Raw genomic sequence first — 16,300 nt, forward strand, 5'->3', positions numbered from 1 at the left:
AAAGACACACATGCATAGCCAAAAGAAAGAAGGAAAGGAAGGAAGAAAGAAAAGAAATGAAAAAAGGAAGAAAGAAAACAAAAAACAGCAAAGGGAAAAGGTGCCTGGGGTGAAGTATGGAGGAAACCAGGTACAGACTTCCAAGAGTCCTCTCCTACTAGTAGGCACACAAGATGTGCTTAACTGTTCTACCATTGACTACGATAGTACTTGTTAAATGTTGTTTGTCAGAGAAGCTCTGTAAGAGACACAGTGCCCAAAGTTTTTATTGGAGCCTGCTCATATGGGCACCCTCAGCCTAGCACTTGCCAAGATCCCAGGCTCTCAGGAGAAGGAAAGCAGGTGTTTAGCACAAACCACCTTGTTTATATAAACAAGTTAGGCATAGTGAGCTACTCTTACCAGTTAGGGAGTGATGAGAACCCTTCTTAAATCCAAATTCCCAGGTGCTAGTCAAAAGCCACCTTTGAAAGCAGGTCTCTCAAAGAATAGCAGTCCCAGATCTGTTGTTAGCTCTTTTTGGCACAGCACTGTATAGTTGGTAGTATTTTGAGTGTGTGTGTGTGTGTTTTTTTAAACTCAGTCTTGGTAACTCTGCTTCTTCACTGCGGGTATTGAGACAATTTATGTCTTGCTTTTTGTTTTCTCTTTGTACTCTTTTCCTCTTTTTATGCCTTCTTTTGTATTATTTTTATTATTCCATTCTTCTCTGTTGGCATATATAGCAATACATCTTTGTTTTATTTTAGTGGTTGCATTAAAGTTTATAGTATAAATCTTTAATGTATCCCACTTTACCTTCAGGTGATACTGTGCTACTTAAAAAAATTTTGTAGTGCTGTACTTCCAGTGGTTGTCTCCTCAGTATTGTGCTGTTGTTTACTTCTACATGTTATGCACTCCAAACCACATTGTTAATATTTTTGTTTAAACCATCAGTTATCTTTTAAAGAGATTTAAATAATAGGAAAAAACATATATTACTTATAACTACTTATGTAGTTAACATTTTTGGTACTCTTTATTCCTTTATGTAGATCTATATTTCCATCTAGTAACATTCCTTCTGGTTTGAAAAACTTCCTTAAATATTTCTCAAGTGCAAGTCTACTGGTGATGAATTCTTTCAGATTTTGTAGTCTAAAAAGTATTTATTTTGCCTTTGTTTTTGAAAGAAATTTTCACTAGGTATAGGATTCTAGGTTGATAGCTTTTTTTAATACTTGAAGAATATACCTCTCCTGTCTTCTCATTTGCATTTTTTCCTCCTGGAATTCTGCTTTTCTTCTTATCTTAGTTCTTCTTTACATGACATATCTTTCTTTGGGTGCTTTTAAGATCTTCTCTATCACTGGTTTTGAGCAATTTGATTATGATGTGCCATGTATTTTTCTTTATGTTTCTGTGCTTACTATTCATTAAGCTTTTTGGATCTGTGAGTTTGTAGTTTTCATCAGATTTGGAAAAATTTCAGGCATTGTCTCTTCAAATATTTTTCCTGTCCCCACCCTTTTTTTGGGGGTCTGCAGTGACATGTATATCAGACTGCTTGAAATTGTCCCACAGCTCATTGATGCTGTTTTTCTTTTTTCTATTTTTTTCCTCTGTTACATTTTTTACTGTTTCTACTGATATATATTCAAGTTGACTGATCTTCTATTCTGCATTGTTGAATCTGCCATTTACCTTATCTATTGTATTTTTCATCCCACATGTAATTTTTATCTTTAGAAGTTTGATTTGGGTCTTTGTTGTATCTTCTGTCCAAGTTCTTTCAAATATCCATCCAAAGTTTCCACCTAACTTTTTAACATGTAGAATATAGTTTTTATAACTGTTTTAATGTCCCTATCTGCTAATTCTAACATTTGTGTCCATTCTGAATTGGTTTTGACTGATTGATGGATTTTTTCATTAAGAGTCATATCTTTTTTGCAAGTTTGGCAAATTTTGGTTGGGTGCCAGGACACTGTGAGTTTCACCTTGGCTCTTGAATTTTTTTATTTCTATAAACATTGATGAATTTTGTTCTGAGTTGCAGTTACTTGAAAATGGTTTGATTCTTTTAGATCTTTTAAGATCTTTAGTTAGGAGTGGAACAGTGTTCAGTCTGAGGTTATTTCCCTAAGAATGAGGCAAGACCTTTTTGTACCTAATGTCCTGTGAATCATGAGGTTTTCCAGTCTGACTGGTATAAATAGATACTGTTTCTGGCCTGTTTGAGTGCCGGGGACTCTTCCTTCCAAATGATTCCCGCCCCCCCCCCCTCCATTTAGATAGTTTCCTCACACTCTTGAGATGCTTAGTACTCAGCTGAGTACTTGAGGAAGACCATCTGTAGATGTCTGGAATCTGGAGTTTTGTGTGCACTGTTGTCCTCTCTACTGCTGTGCCCTACAGCATATAGCTGCGTTGGGCTCTCTGGAAGCCATAGCTCTCTGGGCTGTCATAGGGCCCACCTCACCTGTTTGCCAGTTTTCAGGGGTCACGGCCTTTTGTTGACTGGAGTCCATGGTCTTGAAAACTGTTGCTTCGTATTTGTTTCAGTCAGGAGGGTGAATCTGGTCCTTGTTACTCTATCTTTGTTGGAAGCTGAAGTGTCACAAGTTTAATTTTGAAATAATAGAACTGTGTATTTTAAAAAATGTTGTATGAATTAGTATGTAAATGTCAAGGGACTTTTCACCTATTTTGCACCTATTATGCTGACTGAAAATTGTTGATAGTAACATAGAAAAACATTTGGAAAAAGGACCAAAATCAGGACTGCTGTAACATAGAATGTTACATTATTTAAATGTATTATTCAAATGTGGAAAGACAAATACATAATCCTTCTACCATTTAAAACTTTTTTAAAAAGTTAGTGAACTTCGTTTTTTTTTTATTTTTTTTTTTTAATTTTTTTTTTTTTCAACGTTTATTTATTTTTGGGACAGAGAGAGACAGAGCATGAACGGGGGAGGGGCAGAGAGAGAGGGAGACACAGAATCGGAAACAGGCTCCAGGCTCCGAGCCATCAGCCCAGAGCCCGACGCGGGGCTCGAACTCACGGACCGCGAGATCGTGACCTGGCTGAAGTCGGACGCTTAACCGACTGCGCCACCCAGGCGCCCCTAGAATGTTACATTATTTAAATGTATTATTCAAATGTGGAAAGACAAATACATAATCCTTCTACCATTTAAAACTTTTTTAAAAAGTTAGTGAACTTCGTTTTTTTAGAACAGTTTTAGTTTAAAGCAAAATTGAAAAAAGTACAGAGACGGGCGCCTGGGTGGCTCAGTCGGTTGAGTGTCCGACTTCAGCTCAGGTCATGATCTTGCAGTTCGTGAGTTTGAGTCCCGCGTCAGGCTCTGTGCTGACAGCTCAAAGCCTGGAGTCTGCTTCAGATTCTGTGTCTCCTTCTCTCTTTGCCCCTACCCCACCTGTACTCTGTCTCTCTCTCAAAAATAAGCAAACATTAAAAAATATTAAAAAAAGAAAGAAAGAAAAAAGCACAGAGATTTCCCATATATCCTTTATCCCCAAACGTATACAAAGTTCCCCACTCTCAACATCCTCCACTACAGTGGTGTATTTGTTACAAATGATGAACATACACTGACATGTCATTATCATCCAAAGTCCATAGTTCACATTAGGGTTCACTCTTGTACATTCTGTGGGCTTTGACAAAAAATATAATGACATGTGTCTACTGTTGTAATATCATAAATAATAGTTTCTTTCTGTGCACTGCTTGTTTATCTTTCCTTCCCCTACTAAGCCTGGCAACCACTAATGCTTTTATTGTCTCCATAGTTTCACCTTTTCTAGAATATCATACAGTATGTAAACTTTCAGTTTGGCTTCTTCCACTTAGTTAATAGGCCCTGAAGTTTTCCCCGTGTCTTTTCATGGCTTGATAGCTTATATCTTTATTTATGCTGATAATGGATAATACTCTATTATTTGGCTGTACCACAGTTTATTTATTCACCTACCTACTGAGGGACGTCTTGGTTGCATCCAAGTTTTGGCAGTTAGAATTATGCACTGAAATAAAAATCCACGTGCAGATTTTTTGTAGGCCTTCCACCATTTTAAAGAGGTAGTTAGGAAATAGGGAGATGTGGTAAGATTTCAGGTCGTTTTTAGTTTTTAAAAAGTAGAGTTTTAAGAGAAGTTCATATGAAGGAAATTCTGGCATGAGATTTGTTAAACTGGACGTAAAAAACTAGGAATTTGGAATTTCCTCTCTGAAAATGAGATGAGATTCTTTTGTTTTCAGGCATTCCTGATCCTTCTTTCTCAGCTCTAAAATTAGAGATTAATAACCTTTTTAAATTAGTAATCTTCATGTATTTAATGCATTCATAGAAGTTGCATTAGGAATTAATTTTGAATTCAAAAAATTTCTGGCCATTACATACTTTTTAAAAGTATGAGCTCTGGACCCAAATGGACTGTGTGCAGACCTTCTTTCTACCACTTACTATGACATTGAACAAGTAATCCAACCTCTGTAAGCCTTCGATTCCTCAACTAAAGCATGGATATAGAAATAGTGCCCAGCTTTTAGGATTGGGGTGAAAATTCAGTAAGGATGCATGTAAAGTACATGCCTAGCTCATAGCAGATGATCTGTAAATGATAGCTGTTGTGTCAGTTATAAAGTGCAGTCTGTGAGTTCATAATATTTTTAGCTCTTTATTGCATTGAATGCAATAATGCATTTTTTATGGCAGAGTTTGAAATATTCAGTGAGTTAGAAAAAAATTAAGACTTTTTTATTCCCATGTGTAAAAAATGGCTTCTGTTGTGATTAATTATTGTGCTTATTGTCACAGAAAGTCTAGAAATGATGATGACTTAAGAGGTTAACTGCATAGAGTGATAGTTGAAAAGCCTTTGTCATTTGGGCTGTCACTTCCTGTGCTGTGTTCTTAAACTGAGCTGTCTTCCGTGGAAATCACATGCACTCGTAGGACTTCACTGAGCAAATACATTTCATCCCTCCACCTGCCTGCTTGATGCATGCATTTATTTGGTTGTGGCATGGGCACTTAAAGCTCAGTGTGCCCTGCACTGAATTCATGGTCTTTCTTTTCAAACTGTCATTTTTTCTAGTGGTGTTCACCATCTCAGTATATAGCAGTATACAGCATAGCCATACATCCCTTTGTTCAAGCTGGAAATTTGAAAGTTGTCCTGGATTCCTCCCCTGGCTAGTTATTTCCCAGGTGCTGTTGATTCTGTTACATGTCTCTGAAATCCTTCCACCTTTCTCACTCCCTTCTGTTGTCAGCTCCAGCTCTTTGACTGGTTTCTTCACAAATCTCCCTTTGCTTTCTTCCAATTCTATGTATACAGTATAGCTGTAGCGATTCTGATTCACTCCTAACTGCAGAATCATTCTTTGGCTTTGCTTTGCTTTTATGATACCTTCTTAAAACCTTAGTATGGTCTTCGTGGCCCTGTGTGATTAGGCTCCTGCTGGTGTCTTTAGCTCTGTCTATATCCATCTTCATTTTCCATCTCTGTTTCCTTCATTCTGATCTCATTTCATTTCCTCAAAACCTCTCTTTTTTCTCTCTTGCCTCTTGCTGTCCACTCTGTTACTATCTCTTACTCATATTTCAGATTGCATCTTAAATTTTAGCTTTTCTGGAATGCCTTTCCTGATCCCCCCCCACCCCCGCATTTCCTCTTGCATCAGTTCTCCTGCCTACACTATGTCCCTTTACTGTCATCTAGAATTCTGTTTCTCAGTCCCAGGACTCATCCTCCTATAAATATTTGACCAATACCTCCTTTCCAAGATTACACACACTGTAAGATTAAGGACTATGTTTGTCTTGTTTGTCACTGTGTCCCCTGCTGCCTAGCACAATACCATACTCAGGTGTGTGGTGAGTAGTTGTTGAATGAATGAATTTAGGTGTTTAGAAAGTTTAAATTCTATGAGTTCGAGCCCCGCGTCGGGCTCTGGGCTGATGGCTCAGAGCCTGGAGCCTGTTTCCGATTCTGTGTCTCCCTCTCTCTCTGCCCCTCCCCCGTTCATGCTCTGTCTCCCTCTGTCCCAAAAATAAATAAACTCTGAAAAAAAAAAAAAAAAAAAAAAAAAAGAAAGTTTAAATTCTATCTGTAATTACCTGTAATGATTGTATTGTCACCTTTTTTGACTCCCCTATTCCTTACAGCTTTTACTTCAAAAATACATATTTTTTAAGTAATGAATTTATTTTAGAATAAAGAAGAAAGAAAATACCATTTACTTTTACTCTACCAGGCATCATGATGGTCGCTTGGATTAAATTGTTTCATTTGGTTCTTACTATTAATGTCGGGTACTTACTCTTATCCTTGTTTTACCACTGAGGAGACAGTCTCTGGGTAGATTCTTGTGTCAGGTCATATGGCTCACCACTGGCAGATAGGTCACACTGAGGTCTTTCCATTCTAGAACTTGTCGTCTTTTGCTCCTGCAATTGTACTACCTTCTCCAACGTAATGTTTACACTAAGGAATTAGCATACACATTATAATGAATTTCTTATGCTTAGCCATGGTGTAAGACTTTACATTTACGGTTTGGGATACTTTTTATTAATAATTAGGAATATATCATTGATTTTAGGGCTTTAACAGTGCTTGGCTTACCTGGCACAGAGTACATGTTGTAATTGTTGATAATAGAAGTGAAATTTGTACTTGAGTAAGTTTTAAATCCAAGGAAGAAATTGCATCACAATGTCAAAGGAATTATTTTTAAGAGCTGTTATCCTGTAGCATTGGACTCTAAAAGTGATTGAATCTCTTCATCATTTTCAGGGACTATTTTTGCATATGGACAAACTGGAACAGGCAAAACTTTTACCATGGAAGGCGTTCGAGCTGTTCCTGAACTTAGAGGAATCATTCCAAATTCATTTGCTCACATATTTGGTCATATTGCAAAAGCAGAGGGAGATACAAGGTAAAAGAGAATTCTTTTATTTTCTATTGAGAAGTACAAACACAAGAAAGGCATATAGGCACATATCTTCTCAATACATATTAAAACTGTTCCTGTAAGTATTTCTCTGTTTTTTTAAATGATGTTTTATTTACAGATTTTTGGTTCGAGTGTCTTACTTGGAAATATATAATGAAGAAGTTCGTGACCTTTTGGGCAAGGATCAGACACAGAGGTTAGAGGTAAGGATAACTGGAATTGAAGTGCTTTCCAAAGCAGTAGAATGTTAACTAATTAAAGTTCCTTTTGTACAAAAGGTACTTTTAATAGTTTACTTATTTTTTTTGGGGCGCCTGGGTGGCGCAGTCGGTTGAGCGTCCGACTTCAGCCAGGTCACGATCTCGCGGTCTGTGAGTTCGAGCCCCGCATCGGGCTCTGGGCTGATGGCTCGGAGCCTGGAGCCTGTTTCCGATTCTGTGTCTCCCTCTCTCTCTGCCCCTCCCCCATTCATGCTCTGTCTCTCTCTGTCCCAAAAATAAAATAAACGTTGAAAAAAAAAAATTAAAAAAAAAAATAGTTTACTTATTTTTTTTTACCTGTTTATATGGTCCCGATTCAAAATTTTAAATATTGTGAAAATTTATGCATTGAAAAGTTGTTGCTACTCCATTTTCTCCCCACCCTAAGATAACCACTGTCAGTATTCCTTCAGTGTTCCTTTATGTAAATACAAACAGATAGAATTTTACTTCTGCTCTGTAAGTAGCTCTATATGTATATTGATCTGCACTTTTTTTTTAATTAAAATTCTTCTTCAGGTAAGTGTAGAGTTATGTGCAGCTGTTAAGAAGGAATATGGAGAGATTACCCTTTACATAGAAGTTCTTTTTACACAGTTTTCCCCAGTAGTCATATTTTATACATACAGAGCTTTAGTACTGTATCACAACCATGATATTGACATTGCTACAGTCTATAGATTTTACTTAAGTGCCCAGTTTTTCTTGTACTCATTTGTACTTTGTACTATTTTGTCACTTGTTCATGTGATCTGTCCACTACCACGTCAAGGTACTAAGCAGTTGTATCACAAAGATGCCTCATGTTGCCCTTTTATGACCACATCCACCTCTCTCCTGACTATGTTCCTCTGTCCCCTTCCCTAACCCATGACAGTCCCTAATCTTCTTTCCAATTCTAAAATTTTGTCGTTTCAAAAATGTTATATAAATAGAGCCTTACAATATATAACTTTTGTGATCGGCCTTCTTCACCTGGCATAACTCCTCTGAGGTTTATCCAAGTTGTTGCATGTATTGATAGTTTATTACTTTTTATGGTGAGTAGTAATGTATGGTGTATATATGTAAAGTTTAACCATTCACCTGGTAAGTAGTAATATATGGTGTATATATGTAAAGTTTAACTATTCACCTGTTGAAGGACATCAAGGCAGTTTATAGTTTCTGGCTGTTATGAATAAAGCATCTATGAACATTTGTACACAGATTTTTTTTAAGGTTATTTATTTTGAGAACAGAGAGTGTGTGTGTGAGCAGGGGAGGAGCAGAGAAAGGGAGAGAGAATCCTAAGGAGGCTCCACGTTGTCAGCCTGGAGCCTGATGTGGGGTTCAAATCCACATACTGTGAGATCATGACCTGAGCCTAAACCAAGAGTTGGATGCTTAACTGACTGAGCCACCCAGGTGCCCCTTCACACAGATTTTTATGTGAATGTAAGGTTCCATTTTCTGGTATGGATGCCAAGAGTACTTTACAATTTATTCTAAGTCAGAAATTTTTAATGTGTCAAAAAAGAAGAAAAAGAAGGGGCACTTGGGTGGCTCAGTTGATTTGAATGTCTGACTCTTGATTTCAGCTCAGGTCATGATCTCACAGTTTGTGAGATCAAGCCCTCTGTCCGGCTATGTGCTGAGAACATGGAGACTGTTTGAGATTCTCTGTCTCCCTCTCTCTCTGCCCCTCCCTCGCTCACCCTCTCTGTCTGTCTCTCTCTGCCTCTCTCAAAATAAATAATCTAAAAAAAAAAAAACCTAAAAAAAAAAAAAAGGTCACTAATGTGACTTAAAAAAAGGAAAAAGAAAAAAAAGAGGGGAGGGGGAAAAATTAAATTTTTTAAGTGTCAAAAATAATGGTATTAATTATAGATATAATAAAAAATAGTAGTTTTCAATGTTTCTTTTACCTAAAGGAAAAACTATAATTTCTGATTAAGAAATTCTAGTTTTTACACATTGGAATAATAGATTGTCATGAAAGACTGTTGTCATGATGAATTCCCGAAAAGGGAAATACGAAATTACATGCATAAATGTTAGAGAATCACAAAATTTGTGAATAGGTACATAAGGTTGTTAACTGATAAGTTTAGCTGATTCCTATTCACTGTTTTTTATTGAAAATCCTATTTTTATCCCTCATTGCATTTTGTATTTTTCACTGAACCAATGGATTGTGACAATCTTTGCATATCAGTACAGAAAAGCCTCCTCATTCTTCTTTTTTTTCTTTTGTCCTTTTTAAAAGCTGCATACTGTTTTTGGGGGGCATCATGTATTCAGCCAGCCCTCTCTTGATGAACACTTGGGTTGTTGCTGATCTGTTATAAACAATTCTGTAGTAAATAGTGTTGTACATATATGAATTCATACATCTTCAGGCATATCTGAGGATAAATTCCTGAAGCTCGACTGCTGGGTCAGGTGGTAAATAATTGGTAAATATTGCCTAACATTTTAATATTTTAAGATATGAGACAGACATAAAAAAGATTAGCCTTTAAAATATTAATATTGGAATTTTGATTGGAATTTCATTGTTAGTAAAATGATTAAAGAGTAAGGTGTATATGGTAGTTGAATATGGAACAACAATAGGTACTGTCGTAGAATGGCGTAGAATACATGTAGAGTAACAGTGGCTACTATTAAGTTCTTACAGTGTGGTAGTAGGCATTCAATGCAATAAACTGTGGTAGTAGTACACACTTTATTTCATTTAATCTTCCTAGCAGTTCAGTTTTGTTGATGTGAAAACCGAAACCTAGAGAGGTTTCCTGACTCAATCACAGTCACGTAGGTGAATGGTGGTGTAATCCAGAATTCCACATCTTCTTTATCCATTCATCTGCTGATGAATGCCCAACTGTAATATAAATGAGAATAAAAGTACTGAAAATATAAAATGGTAGTATTTCATTATATAAATGCTTAGATATGACCGTACTCAGTGACATAATGAAATAGTCAGGCATATGTAAACATCACGAACGCAACAGCTACAAATGCAGACTGTTATAAGTATGTTGTATCCGTGATCTGAACACCTTGACTGGGGGGGCCTGGGTGGCTCATTCAGTTGAGTGTCCAACTCTTAATCTCAGCTCACATCTTGATTTCAGGGTTGTGAGTTCAGGCCCTTTGTCAGGCCCTGCATTGGGCTCCCACTGGGTGAGAAGCCTTCTTTTAAAAAAAAAAACAAAAAACCCAAAAAACAGGTCCTGATTGTGTAGTTCATGGGTTTGAGCCCCGCATTGGGCTCTGCGCTGACAGTGTGAAGGCTGCTTGGGATTCTCTTTTTCTGTCTCTCTCCCTTTCCCTCTCTCTCTCTCTCTCTCTCTCTCTCTCTCTCTCTCTCAAATAAATAAACTTAAAAAAATTTTTTTGACTCCCCCTCCAAAAAACAAAAACAAAGAAGCACCTCGCTTGGTGTTCCTGTCAATGGCATGGTCTTTTAAAATAGTAACTACCTCTTGGTATTCTGAACAAAATAAAGTAGTAGTTCTTTCCTCAGTTTTGTACATTGCTCTGTTATTACCATGGAAAAGCACTTTGTCTTTATATATAAAATAGAGTTTGGGTCTAGACTCAGGTAATCATAAATTATTTTTTTCATTCATGTGAATATGTACTAGGACATCAAAATTGTATGGGACAATTCTTCAGTGATAGACCATCCCATTCGTTTCAGGATATTTAGTATCCATGGCTCCTGCCTATGAATACCAATCATGTTCTCAAATGAACCAGAAACTCAATCTACAAATTTCTAAAATATTCTAGGCTGGGGAGTAACTGCTCCTTTGAGATCGATTGTTTGAGTGTTATAAACTGTATTTGTTATAGAAGCTAAATTTCTTTGTTTTTATGACAAAAATTATTTGATATCATTACCCAATAAAAACTTTCATAAATTTAGAGTCATATTTCAGTTCTTCATCTTCATATCTAATCAGTTTATCTACTGCACTTACTAAATGAATTTTAAATTAATGTCACATTGTGATTGGAAATGACCTTAGATTTTGCAGACTAAAGCAAGTTAGAAGTGTGTTTCTGCTCTATAATGACATGACTGCAGAAAATGAGAGTAAATGCTTAAAAGTTTTGACATTGCCATGACATCAGCTGCATGATTTTTGTATTTCTCAGAGATATCAGTTTGCTGGAATAGAAATATACACAGTGTTCTTTACCATAGATTTCCTGAGAAGGAAAATTTATCATCTGTAAATGATATAGACCAGTAATTTTCAAACATTTAAAAGACTTAAAACAATTAAATACATTCATCGTACCAGACCTCGTATGGAAGCACAGTGTGCAAAACACATGAAAGTGAAGCTCTCTTTAGAATTTTTCTGGGCTTGAGAACCCCTGAACTCCTACAGTGGCCCCCTCAGGGCCACCATGGACTCTCTAGGGCTCTCAGAGCAGCTTGACACCCCTGGTTTATAGAGACCACCATTACTCCTTTACTACTAAATAAAATAAGGGTATATTTATACCTCATGACAAGGTAAAGAGTAATTTTTCCTAATGTATAAATATATCTGATAAATTTTTACAAAAAATACCAAAAAACTCCCAAACCGCCAAGTAGATCTCGAATCAACACCTAGAATTTGGAGTGTCTGCCCTTGTGATTTTTGTCTCTGGGGTTGTTTTTTAATTTTTTTTTTAAACTTTATTTAATTAGGGAGAGAGCCTGAGGAGGAGGGGCAGAGAAGAGAGAGGATCCCAAGCAGGCTCAGTGCTGTCATTGCAGAGCCCGATGTGGGGCTCCATCTCACACACCGTGAGATCATGACCTTAGCTGATATCAACAGTTGGATGTTTAACCAACTGAGCCGCCCAGGTGCCCATGGGGTTGATTTTTTTTTTAAATTTTGTTTATCATCTTTGTCTTTGGGATCTTACTGCCTGTGGAATGGTTCTCCCTACTGGCAGCCACAGACCTCAGCCTCCCATTTCACTTTACAGGCGTACTTCGTTTTATGATGCTTTGCTTTATTGCGCTTTCCAGATAATGTGGTTCTCCCTGTGTCGGGCAATCCATTGGCACCATTTTTCAAACAGCATTTGCCCATTTCATGTCTCTGTGTCACATTTTGGTAATTACTACAATATTCCAAAGTTTTTAATTAGTATCATATTTGTTATGATAATCTCTGATCAGTGATTTTTGATGTTACTATTAGAATTGTTTTGGTGTGTCACGAACTACGCCCATATAAAACAGCAAACTTAATAAATTCATGTGCTCTGACTACTCTGCAGGCTGGCTGTTCCCCATCTCCCTTCCTCTCCTGGTGGCCTCTATTCTCTGACACACAGCAGTTTTGAAATTAGGCTAATTAACTGTATAGCAGCCTTTTAAGTGTTGAGGTGAAAGGAAGAGTCACACATCTCTTTAAATCAAAAGCTAGAAATGATTAAGCTTAGTGAGGAAAATCTGTCGAAAGCCAAGATAGGTGGAAAGTCAGGCTTCCTGCACCAAACAGCAAAGTTTGTCTGTAAAAGAAAAGTTCCTGAAGGAAATTAAAAGTGCTAGACTGGTGAACACACAAATGATAAGAAAGCAAACAGCCTAATTGCTGATGTAGAGAAAGTTTTAGTGGTTTGGATACAAGATAATAGCCACAACATTCTCTTAAGCCAAAGCCTAATCCGGGGAAAAGCCCTAAGTTTCTTTAATTCTCTGAAGGCTGAGAGAGGTGAGGAGGCTGTAGAAGAAAAGTCTGAAGGTAGCAGAAGTTGGTTTGTGAGGTTTAAGGAAGGAAGCCGTTTCCATAACATGACAGTGCAAGCTGAAGTAGCAGGTGCTGATGTAGAAGCTGTAGCAAGTTATCCAGGAGATCTAGGTAAGATAATTCATGAAGGTGGCTATGGTAAACAACAGATTTTCAGTGTAGATGACAACTTTCTATTGGAAGAAGATGCCATCTAGGACTTTCATAGATAGGTGAAGTTGGTGCCTGGCATCAAAGCTTCAAAGGACACCCTGACTCTCCTGTTAAGGGCTAATGCAACTGATGACTCTTAAGTTGAAGCCAGTGCTCATTTAACACTCTGAAAACTCCTAGGGCCCTTAAGAATTATGCTAAATATACTCTATCTTTCCTCTGTAAATGGAACAACAAGGCCTGGATAACAGCACATCTGTCAACAACATGGTTTACTGAATATATCTTTTTTAAATGTCCATTTATTTTGAGAGAGGGAGAGCATGAGTGGGAGTGGGGCAGATGGGGGCAGGGGGAGAGAGAAAAAGAGAGAGAGAGAGAGAGAGAGAGAGAGAGAGAGAGAGAGAGAGAGAATCCCAAGTAGGCTCCGTGCTGTCTGTGCAAAGCCTGACACAGGGCTTGATCTCACAAACTTTAAGATCATGACCTGAGCCGAAATGTAGAGTCGGACGCTCAAGTGACTGAGCTACCCAGTCGCCCCAGTTTACTGAATATTTTAAGTCCACTGTTGAGACATGCTGAGAAACACAGATCTCTTTCAAAATATTACTGCTCGTTGACAATGCTCCTGATCACCTAAGGGTGCCGATGAAGTTGTACAATGAAATGAATGTTGTTTTCGTGTCTGCTAACACGACATCCATTCTGCAGCCTGTCCATCAACTCTTGTTATTGAAGAAATACATTTCCTAAGGCTGTAGCTGCCTAGAGAGTTATTTCTCTGATGGATCTGGGCAAAGTAAATTGAAAATCTTCCAGAAAGGATTCACCTTTCTAGGTGCCATTAAGAACATCCATGATTCATGGGAAGAGATCAAAATATCAGGATTGACAGGTGTTTGGAAGGGGTTGATTCCAACCCTCGTGGATGACTGTGAGGGTTTCCAGACTTCAGTGGAGGAAGTCAGTGCAGATGTGGTGGAAACACCAGGAGAACTAGGATTAGAAATGGAGCCTGAAGCTGTGACTGGCTTGCTGCAGTCTCATGATAAACCTTTAATGGATAAGGAGTTGATTCCTTTTTTAAAAAATGTTTATTTGTTTTTGAAAGAGAGAGAGGGACAGAGTGCTAGTGGGGGAGGGGCAGAGAGAGAGGGAGACACAGAATCCAAAGCTGGCTCCAGGCTCTGAGCTGTCAGCACAGAACCTGATGTGGGGCTCGAACCCATGAACTGTGAGATCATGACCTGAGCGGAAGTCAGACACTTAACCCACTGAGCTACCCAGGCGCCCCGATAAGGAGTTGATTTTAATGGATTGAACAAAGAAAGTTGTTTCTTGAGATGGAATCTACTCCTGGTGAAGATGCTGTGAAGATTGTTAAAATGACAAAGGATTTAGAATATTTCATAAACTTGTAGATAAAGCAGTGGCAGGGTTTGAGAGGATTAACTCCAATTTTGAAAGGAGTTCTGTGGGTAGAATGCTATCAAACAAACAGCATCATGTTCTATGGAGAAATCATTCTTGAAAGGAAGAATCCATCACTACAGCAGACTTTGTTGTCTTATTTTAGGTAATTGCCACAACCACCCTAGCCTTCAGCTACTACCACTCTGATCAGTCAGGCAAGACCCTCTACCAGCAAAAAGATGATGACTGGCTGAAAGGTTAGATGATGGTTAGCATTTTAAGCAATAAGATATTAAAAAATTTTTTTTTGTTTATCCATTTTGAGAGAGAGAGAGAGAGAGAGAGAGAGAGAGAGAGAGAGAGAGAATCCCAAGCAGGCTGTGTACTGCAGAGCCTGATGCAGGGCTGGAATCCAGGAACCTCAAGATCATGACCTCACCTGAGAGTTGGACTAACTAATGTTCAACCAACTGAGCCACCCAGGCGCCCCATACAATATTTCTTATTTAAGATTTGTATACACTGTTTTTAGACATAATGTTATTGCACACTTAATAGATTACAGTGTAGTATAAATATAATTTTATATATACTGAGAAACCAAAAAATTCATTTAACTTGGTTTATTTCAGTATTTCAGCTTCATTGTCATTTGCAGCCCAACCCACAATAGCTCTGAGGTATGCCTATATTTTGTTGACTCGTGGAGGTCACTAATAGGGCCTTACAAAGTGAGTGTCAGCTTTCTAACACTGTATTTTAGGTAAACCTATCCTAAATATGTCCTTGAAATTTGATGAAAGTTCTCGTAAGGTTACTCGTAGAAAGGTAATGTTTTTACATAGATGTTGTAGATCTGATTATTTTACTCTGTTGTTTGAAATCCTCCAGTGGCTTCAAGTTGCTGTTAACATAAAGACCAATAATTGTGCTTCGTCTTATCTCTGCCTGCCTCTGTAGCCAGGTATCCCGCCTGTTTGTCCCAGGCTTCCTACTCTTTCCAGCTGATCTGGCTTTTTATTTATTTATTTATTTTTAACTTTTTTGAGTGCTTAGTTTTTTTCCCATTTCGGGATCCCATAACATACTCTTTTCTTGCTACCCCAGCCTGAATTGGCTACCTCATATTTTATCAAGTTTTAGCTTAAACATCATCTTGGGGAAACTATATGTCTTAGTCTTGCTATAATGCATTCTCATACTATCGTGTACTTTTTTGCTTCATGATATACCAATTGAAATTAAATAGTGTGTATTATTTTTCATTTGTGTGTTCTTGCCATGGATTGTCACCTGCACAAATGTAGAGACTATGACTGTCTTGTCCACCACTGTATCATCACTGTTTAGCAGAGTGTCCAATACATAATAGATGTTTGATAATTAACTGTGGAAGAATTACGGATATGTGTATAAACTCTTATGGTCATTTTCTTCTTTCTCTTTTTTTTTAGGTTAAAGAAAGACCTGATGTGGGAGTTTATATCAAAGATTTATCAGCTTATGTGGTAAATAATGCTGACGATATGGATAGAATTATGACTCTAGGCCACAAAAATCGTAAGTGGTAGTGCATAATTGTGATTGAACATTTATGTGTTGAGTAGGCTTTTATTTATAAAAATGATTTTTAAAAATCCTCACAGTGGACTATGAAGGTACTAAATTCCTATTTTATGATTGAGGAAACTGAATCTGAGTTTAAGTAACTTGTCCAAGGTTGTATACTACTTACTAAGTGG

The 16,300-nt window shown here is 37.5% G+C and overlaps 1 protein-coding gene across 3 annotated transcripts in view; it reads left to right on the forward strand.

The window, feature by feature from the left end:
* The window catches only part of KIF3A (kinesin family member 3A), a 49,926-nt gene that overhangs the window by 6,809 nt on the left and 26,817 nt on the right, over positions 1-16,300 (forward strand). For all 3 annotated transcript variants that reach the window (XM_086704384.1, XM_086704391.1, XM_086704395.1), the window contains exons 3-5: positions 6,817-6,961; positions 7,098-7,182; positions 16,013-16,118. In XM_086704384.1, the coding sequence (XP_086560510.1) occupies positions 6,817-6,961; positions 7,098-7,182; positions 16,013-16,118 (336 nt within the window). The remainder of the gene's footprint in view (positions 1-6,816; positions 6,962-7,097; positions 7,183-16,012; positions 16,119-16,300) is intronic.

Source organism: Puma concolor, chromosome A1 (assembly GCF_028749965.1).
Source record: "Puma concolor isolate L17-30 chromosome A1, mPumCon1.1.hap2, whole genome shotgun sequence".
Taxonomy (NCBI): domain Eukaryota; kingdom Metazoa; phylum Chordata; class Mammalia; order Carnivora; family Felidae; genus Puma; species Puma concolor.